The sequence below is a fragment of the Nannospalax galili genome, unplaced genomic scaffold (assembly GCF_000622305.1).
Source record: "Nannospalax galili isolate Female #2095 unplaced genomic scaffold, S.galili_v1.0 scaffold158, whole genome shotgun sequence".
In the NCBI taxonomy this organism is placed as follows: domain Eukaryota; kingdom Metazoa; phylum Chordata; class Mammalia; order Rodentia; family Spalacidae; genus Nannospalax; species Nannospalax galili.
The window spans coordinates 7,540,432-7,549,739 of NW_008345290.1; the positions used below are offsets into that span (position 1 = coordinate 7,540,432).

Below are 9,308 nucleotides of genomic sequence, written 5' to 3' on the forward strand. Positions count from 1 at the left end.
TGGTATTCTCTGTTATGCTTTCATTAGTTTTGTATAATTAATTATCTGTAATTCTCTGATAATGCATTAAACCTCATTAAAATGAATATTTGGAATTTTTGATCAGATAATTCATTGAACTCTGTTTCTTAGGTCATTTCCTTTTAGCTCAACTGCTATTCTCAAGATTTTCTTTATTCTGTTGGGCTTTACTTCCATGTCTTCATAGGACTTTTTTCCTTTTTCCTATTTTGTGCATTCCATAAAATAGCCTCCTCTTTTAGCCTTTGCAGACTTGTTTTGTACAGGGATGACTTTCACCAAACACCCTGATAAATCTTTTGCTGGAATGTGTTGTGTCCAGGCCCTTGCATTACAGTTTTCAGGATTCTATTGGCATATTTCAGGAGTTTGTATTGTTTTCTCCCTCTTGTGTTTGTCTGTGGTACTGCGTGTTCTCTGGAACCATCTGTTAAGCAGTCCTTTCTCCACAGTGCTCACGTACAGAGTATGCTGGTTTTTCGGTGCCAAGTTAGGTGAGGCAGATGAGGCAGAAGCATGCAGGTTCATCAAAAAGAATGTTACCCCCATGTTCCCGTCTTCCCCTACCCCTTAGATGGAGAAACTGAAAACCTGGATCTTTTCCTGATACTGCTGAATTGTGCCTACTTGGCAGAAAGGTCCTTGTAGCTGTTATGAAACAAATTCTGTCATTTTTCAATGTAACTATTCTTGAATTTTAGCTTGCCTGGAGTATTTGTTTGCTTAATTGGTTTTGGAGTTTTCACAAAGAATTTTCTGGATTATGTATTAAATTGATGTCTGTCTGGGATTAGACTAGGGATCACACATAGTCTTCCAACATTACTTTTTACTTCATTTATTTGGTAAAATATCTTATTTCCCACATTTTTTATTTTTCTTCTCTTTTCCTTACTCTTTTCTGATTTTTATCAAGTATATATCTCAGGAATTATAGAGCCATAGTGCCAGTATTGGAAGGAAAGAGGTGGAATTTCAGAAAATATGAAAAGCATTTTCTATTCTGCCAGGAGAGCAGTGAGTAGTACATTGGTGGTTAAGAACTTTGAACTTGAAGTTCAAATTCTGACTGCAGTTTGCCACCCATTTTTTTGTTTCCTCGTTTGTAAACTAACAAATATAATAAGCCAAAGCAAACATTCATGTTAAAGACTGTATCTAGTGTTACTTAAATCATATATAAAATATAGCAGTTTTATATGTTAGCTCCCACAATATTGTTTTGTCTGTAAACTGAGGCCAATCAAAATCATATAACTGGGATTGATGAGATGGCTCAAAGGGTAAAGGTTCAATTCCCAGGACTCACATGGTAGTAAGAGAGAACTGACTCATCAGTGTCTCTGCCCCACCTGTGTAGACACACAAATAAATAAATGTAATAAAAAGGACTTACAATTTCATAGAATGTATATAATCTAACCATGTGGTAGAGTCATAGTTTTATGTAGTATTGCTACCAAATACACCCACTTTAAAATTATCTTTAATAAGTTTAACACAGTATTCAGTATTTTAATACAATATACTATATTGGGAAAACACAGCTTGAGATCTATAGTGTATCTATGTCTTAAGCTGAAAACATATGCATTATTTTCATTAGTGTTATTCATTGTGTGTGGTTATTCACTGTGTTGGATAGGCCATTTTCATACAGGTATATAAGGTCCTTTGAGCCTCTTTCCCCTGCATACCTCTCTTCTTAAGTTGAAAATATTGTATCAGTAGGTGAGAAATAAGTGATCTCTTTAACTATAAATGCTTCCCTCCATATACAATATTTATAAATTGCTTTCAGACAAAACTTACCAAAGATGAGAGATCATTGAATTTAAAGAAGGAGAGTGTCTGTGTAAAAACAAAGCCAAAAACTTAAATGTGGGGTATAAAATAAGTTCTTAAAAATATACTATGTGGGGGCTGAGATATGACTCAATTGGTGAAGTGCTTGAGATATGACTCAGTTGGTAAAGTGCTTGCCATGCAAGCACGAGGACCTACGTTTGGATCCCTAGTACCCACATTAAAAAGCCTGATGTGTAGATCTGTAATTCTGGCACTGAGGAGGCAGAGATAGGAGGTCCTCTGAGGCTTATTGGCCAACTAGTCTAGCTGCATCAGTGAACCTCAGGATCAATGAGAAACTCTGTCTTATAAACCAGCATGGAGAGCAATGGAGGAAAACACTCAGCACCAACATCTGGCCACTACATGGATGCATTTGCATGTACGTACACACACGAACATGAATATACTACACACAAATTCACTATGTGTGGTGACAAAATTTTAAGCAGAAGACTACATCATATGTGCATATTGATTATCCTTGAACAAAATAGGTAACAGATTGCTCTTGGCTATATAATCGAAATTAATTCAGTTTATGTAGATTTAACTTTAGGCTTTTGAAAGTCATAATTGGACATACTTGTTAACTACTGGAGATTTGTAAACATTAAATGCATATTTTATAACTTTAGGACATACTAAAAATGCTGCATCTAGCCAATATTAAACTATTTACTATATCCCCTTTTAATTTTTTTCCTTTAGGTTGGATGGAGTACTGCTCGTGATTATTACACATTTTTATGGTCTCCTATGCCTGAACATTATGTAGAAGGATCAACAGTCAATTGTGTACTAGCATTTCAAGGTAAGAACTGAAAACTACAGAACTTAATAAGATTAGATGCCTCTACTGCCATCACAATGTTACATCCCAATCCCAATGTAGTATAATTACCTGTTTTATGCATGCTTAAATTAATTCATGTTTTTATTGTGCAGAAGTCATACAAATACAAATACCAAATATCACATATTTTAATGGGCATTTAGAATTTTTTTTTAATGTAGCAAAATTTTTTAAGACTTATTTTTTATGTATGAATGTTTTACCTGCACATATATAAGTGTACCACGAGTGTTCCTGGTAGCTGTGGAGGCCAGACTGTAAAAAATGTGATATTTAAAGAGGTGATTAAGATTAACTTTGAAAGCCAGGTGTGGTAGCACATGCCTTTAATCTTAGCACTTGGGAGGCAGAGGCAGGCGGATATCTGTGAGTTCAAGGCCAGCCTGGTCTACATAGTGAGTTCCAGGACAGCTGGAGCTACAGGGAGGCCCTGTCTCAAAAAGACCAAAAAAAAAAAAAAGAGATTAACTTTGAATTAGGACAGTCTATCAAAATTTAAAAGGGAGGATAATGAAATGAAAAAAGAAAGGAATAAATACTGAACATACTGTCAGATAGTGGCTGAATGGTATAAATACATTTATTTGTAGATCCTGTGAAACTTTCAGATATATGGCTTTTTATACATACTGCTGAACTATGTACAGCTATGTAGTTCTAAATCTTACTAATTTGTTTTTGTGCTGTACCAGTGTATGGGCGTGCGGGGATCTCAGGGTGCCAGCTGCTGGGCATGGCGCCAGTCTCCCACATGTCGCTGGAGTGCGGCGGGTCCTGCGGGCCGCGTCTGCTGTTTGGGTCCCTGGCTCTCTGCCACTGGGGTGCGCGGGTTTCGCGCACCGCGTTGCTGAGGGTCTCTGCTACCAGAGCTGGCGGCTCTAGGACCGCTGTCAGCTGCCCGGTTGGGTTCCGTTTCAATTTCCACCATGCACTCTGTCTCTAAGTTCGAGACCTGTTGGCCACCAGGTCACGAGGGGAGGTGTGAGAAACGGCGAAAGCAGGGTCTTCGTGAGTCGATGACGGAAGGATAGCCCCCCCCCTGGGGAGACTGGATCACAGGATTTAGTGTTACAGCTTCAGACAAGTGACTCAGCTCAGATCTCAGTGATTCAGCTCCAGCTCCAGCTTTATTGGGGTAAAACTAGGACTATTTATAGTGTGGAGACAGTAGAAGAAGCCTTAGCTGATAGGTACTCCTGGAGTGCTTCATTTACATAGGGCGGTGGGCTTCTATCAGGCTATCAGACAACGCCTGATTAAAACCTGGTAGCTCCTGTGCCGGAGGGCATGTATCTTGTGACGGGCATTTCAAAAGTAAGTCAGGGAGGAGAGCAGAAGGCGCCCCGCTGAGAAGGGGAGTCTCCCCATTCGCGCCGAGCCAGCTTGTGGCTATCCAGACATGGGGAGACTGCTACTCTAAACAGCAGGGGTCCCCAACACCAGTGGACTTCATCTTTTGCCTTTAAATAGTTCACATTCATAGCATATTCCTGTAGTTAGTATTTCCTTTTTCACATGTAATAAATGTCAAGTTGGAGGGAAAAATTCTTTAAATGATGTATGGCCACTTCTACCTCAGGTCCTTAGTTTTTTACTTGGGTCTTCCCTTGCTCCTCCTCCAGCCCATGTCCCATTGTGAAGTACATATTTGCCTTTCCTGGATGAGCTGCTTTTGAATGGGTATTCTGTATGTGTAAGTTTAATCTTAAGAGATGAAAATTTGGGGTGTGTTTCAAAAGGAAAGAGTGTACTTTGGACAGATAAATATATTTGTGAACCTTAGAAGGACAGATAAGTGTATTTGTGAACCTTAGAAGGAAAGACTTATTCCTGGTATGTGCTGAAGAAGAGTGGAAAAATAAGATGGAAAATACTGTTAAAGAAATTAAAATAGGGGCTGAAGAGATGGCGCAGAGGTTAAGAGCACTGCCTGCTTTTACAGAAGATCTGGGTTCGAATCCCAACACCTACATGGTGGCTAACAGCTGTCTGTAACTCCAGTTCCAGGGAATCCAACGCCCTCTTCTGTCCTCTCTGGGCATTGCATGACACGGTTACACTTGCATACATGCTTGCAGTATATGGATACACATAAAAATAAAAACAAAGAGTTAAAATAACATTTTATCAACAAGTTTAATAACCTTTGTTTGTTAACCATCTCTTAGGATATTACCTTCCAAATGATGATGGGGAATTTTATCAGTTCTGCTATGTCACCCATAAGGGTGAAATTCGTGGAGCAAGTACCCCTTTCCAGCTCCGAGCTGCGTCTCCTGTTGAAGAGTTGCTTACTATGGAAGATGAAGGAAATTCTGATATGTTGGTGGTGACCACAAAAGCTGGTCTTCTTGAAGTGAGTACCTAAACTGAGATATACAGAGTTCACCTTCACTGGTATTTTCAGAATTTTCTGATACTAACAAAAATGTCTACCATAAGAAAGTAATGTGTGGAGGCCAGAAGTCAATGTTGAATGTTTTACTTAGTCACTTTCTACCTTATTTTAATTTAATTTAATTTTTTTTTCTTTTTGGTTTTTTTTTTGAGACAGGGTCTCCCTGTAGCCCCAGTTGGCCTAGAACTTGCTGTGTAGACCAGCTTGACCTTAATCTGACAGAGATCTGCTTGACTCTGCCTCCTGAATGCTGGGATTAAAGGCTTGTACCACCATGCCTGACCTTGACTTTATCTTATCTTTTGAGACAGAGTCTCTCACTGAACTTGAAGTCCATCAGTTGGGCTAAACTAGCTGGCTCGGCAAGCCCCTGGCATCTCTGCCTGCCAGCATTGGGATTATAGGTGCACACACTAGCACATTTGGCTTTTTTGTGTGAGTGCTGGCAATAAAAACTCAGATCATCATGCTTGTGCAGCAAACACTTTATTCTTTTAGTTATCTCCCAAGCCCTTGAGTATCTTAAAACAAATACTTGAAAAATCTTTTTATCAGTTATTTTGTAGTTCCATTATGGTATGGTGCGGGGGGTTCGAGTCAGCGACCCCTGTGCAGTGATGATTGGGGATGAGTAAGCACGCTGTTCGCCAGCCCACGCCGCCCCCAGTACCAGGAACACTCAGACGCAATGGGGAGCCTAGTCAAGCAGGGACTCATTTATTGCAGGTGTTACAGAGCTTATAAAGGCACCTGGAAATCTCCCCTCCCCCCTGAGGGTGTATCTTAAGGATGGTCACGAGCTGATCATGCACTCCTCAGCAGTTTGGAAGTATTCTTGAGACTTTCAAAGCAAGTCAGGCCATGCACCAGTAACTTCCTCTCGGACTTCTGCAAGGTGGGGCCTTTAGGTCCCCACATCTTCGCCTTTTATTTTTATTTTAAGGCTGGACTGACTTTATTTCACGGGTTACACATCTCATAGACAGCTCCCTGAGGAGAGATGGCTATCTCCTTCCTCTAATCTTATGCATTTTTCCCTGTCTTATGTTGTGTCACCTCTGATCAAGCCTTGCCCGTCATTGGATCATGCACCTGGCAATGTGCATGTCCTGTCTTAAGAGTACTTGTCATGGGACATCTTACCCATCCTTGGCTAAAAATGCGTCATGATTAAGGGCAGCCATGTGGGTAATGCCAGCTCGTGACAGTCTTAGTCTCTGCCTAACTTGGCTAGCCAAGTGTGGGCAACCAGAGGGGGTCCTGGGGGAGTCTGTAATCATGAGGAGGTGGGCCATGGCAGTTCCAAGGGTCCTCTGTCGCCGAATTATCTGGCAAAGACACTTAAAGATAAGCATTATCAAGAGAAACAAAGCAAGTCATGGCGTAGGACACGTTGAAATACTTCTGAGACCATGTACCTTTTAGCCAATCAGCCAGTTGTCAAAGAGGCTGACTGGCAATGAACCCAAGGAACTGTGTCCTTCACCTCAGATGGATATAAATAAAGAGAGGAATTTTGTCTCATAAACTATTGTCCATGGACCGTCATGCTAGTCGGTCAGATCCTGGCCTACCCATTTAAGGTTTTTCACAGGCACCCATATGGGGTTTGAATGTCCTGTAGGGTAGACACACCCAAAGCCTCGACCCATGGTTAGCAATGGATCTGGGCCTTTCCATTGCCCCGTAATGGGGTCCTTCCATCTTACCCGTACCTCAGGTCTCTGCTCCTGTCATCCCCAACACTTATGAAACCGGGATTCCCAACTGATTTTTTTGAAAATTAAGAACATTAATAGTGAATAAGGCCATACCCAACTGTTGGTGGGGGCTTATTCCCCTTTTGTTTTTGTCATTGAATTTTTAGGTTTTGATAGTTGTGTTCTAAAATGGCTTGACCTTGGGGATTGTAGGGAATTCCTGTATTGTGTTGAATTCCCCAAAGTGAGAAGAAATCTTGTAAATTTTTACTCACAAAACATGGTCCATTATCAGTTTAAATTCATTGGGGCAATCCAAGCGTAGCAAAGCACTGGAGAAAATGAGACTGAGCATGTTTATACTTCTCTCCTGTATGAGTGGTAGCCCAACATGCATGTGAGAATGTGTGGATGGACACAAAAATATACTTAAGCTTTTCAAAAGGAGCATAGTGTGTGACATCCGTCTGCCATAAGGAATTGGGCTTGAATAATCCCCTGGTGCTTACTCCTGGCTGTTGCAGAGGTGGTACCTGTACACAATAAGCCATCTTGTCTGCCTCTGCATTGCCTTGGGATAAAAGCCCAGGCAATCCTTGGTGCCCCCTAAGATGCTGTAAGAAAATAGGGGCTTCTCTCTCTTTAAGGAGCATACAAGTCTGAATACTGTCAGGAAACAATGGCCATGAATTCCTTGAATTGAGCTGAGCCATCACAAGTGTGGAATATCTTTTGGGTTTCTCATCTGCCCCTGGGTATACTACCACTGCAGCTCCAAATCTGCCCCTGTCAGTGAAAACATTGTAAGCTTTTACTAAGGGCTCCCTGACAAAGAGCCGGGGAGCATCCCAACAGAGGGCATGAAAGGAGGTGGGAGGTCACCCATTTATGAGGGCCATAATGACAGTCCAGATTTCCCAGGAACCCCTCCAAGGCTACGGACACTTGGTTATTATTTCTGCAGAGCCATTCAAAATCTCTAAGCCGACGGGATAACAATTTTAAGAGGGTCTATGCCATAATGTCTCAGAGCTACCTCACGTCCTTTTTCAGTCAGGTCAGCCAATTGATCTGTGGGTGTATAAACCCATGGTACGCCTCCCAGAGAGGCATGCACCCATTGAAGGGGCTGCCCGTCCTGCATAAGGACGGATGTCATCAGGGTCTCACCGGAGAGTACCCATAACTCAAGATCTTTGCTAGGTGTGCACCGGGCAAGTTGGGCTCGGTCCAGGGCATCCTGGACCTCATGTAGGATGTCCAGGTGTTGAGGAGCCAGGTGAATTAGTTCTGAAGGCTGTTTCCCTACTAGCAACTGAAACAGTGGTCTTAAAGTCTCAGTGGGAATAGGCATCCAGGCTCACAGCCAATTAATTTCTCCTAATAATTTTTGTAGCTCTGTCAGGGTTACGGTGGGCTTGACATCCAGTTGTGGTTTTAAAGGACTTACTCCTTCCAAAGAGAGTATGGTTCCCAGAATTTTAAAGGGAGCAATAGTCTATATTTTGTCAGCGGATACATGGAGTCTGCCTGTCTGTAGACATTTCTGAGTAACCTTATATAACTCTGAAATAAATCTGAGGGAATACCAGGGATCCAAGGCAGTCCCCTTAAGGGTGTACCCACTAGGGTCATTCTAGCATTGACTTTTCTCAAGTCTTGCAACATTCTCCACTTGCCAGAGGCTTTCTTAATAACAAAGACAGGTGTGTTCCATGGACTTACAGAAGGCCGGATGTGGCCCAACAGTAATTGTTCTACACAATTTTCTTTATAGCCTGTAGCTTTGTCTTAGGCAATGGCCACTGCTCCACCCATACCGGCGCCCCAGGGGACCACTGGATAGCCAGAACCTGAGGGGCAGTGGCCCTTAGAATTGGGGGTGAACCCAATGCTCTTTCTTTGGGTCCCTCCCTGTAATTGATATGGTGAGACACCCTCTGAGTTGCTGACTTGGGAAGCCTATCAGACTCTTCAAGGTCCAAAAGGTCATCATAAAAGGCCTTGTTATCAGTGATTATGCAGGCTTGTGCGTCCCCCAAAATATCTTGTCCTATGAGGTTGGTGGATAACCCTGCCACCACCAGGGGTCACACGTTCCCTTTAGCTCCATCTACATCCTGCCAGGTAAGCCATTCTTGAGTCTCCTCTGATGGGGTGTATCCTCCCACACCTATGATTCGGGGCCCAGAAGCTAGGTGCCATCATGATGGGACCTCCTCCTTTCTAAGAACGGTTCTATCAGCCCCCGTGTCCACTAGGCAGCGAAACCTCCTGCCACCTATTTCAAGATCCATCTTGGGCCTTACACCAGGGATAATAGAGACTGTCCAATTCGCCATGGGTTTTTCTCCTCTCCCGATCCCTCCCCGAGGGCATTGTAAATGTAGCCGATCATGGGGAAGTCCTCCTTTTGTCAACGGGGCTGGAGGCTGCCCCTCACTTAGTTTAAAGTCTTTCCTTCAATATCAAATCTGGATTTACA

At 42.4% G+C, this 9,308-nt stretch overlaps 1 protein-coding gene across 1 annotated transcript in view; it reads left to right on the forward strand.

Moving 5' to 3' along the window:
* The window catches only part of Tax1bp1 (Tax1 binding protein 1), a gene marked incomplete in the record, with an annotated part of 66,319 nt that overhangs the window by 8,548 nt on the left and 48,463 nt on the right, over positions 1–9,308 (forward strand). The window contains 2 exon segments of the mRNA XM_029567565.1: positions 2,581–2,683; positions 4,894–5,081. Of these exon segments, the coding sequence (XP_029423425.1) occupies positions 2,581–2,683; positions 4,894–5,081 (291 nt within the window).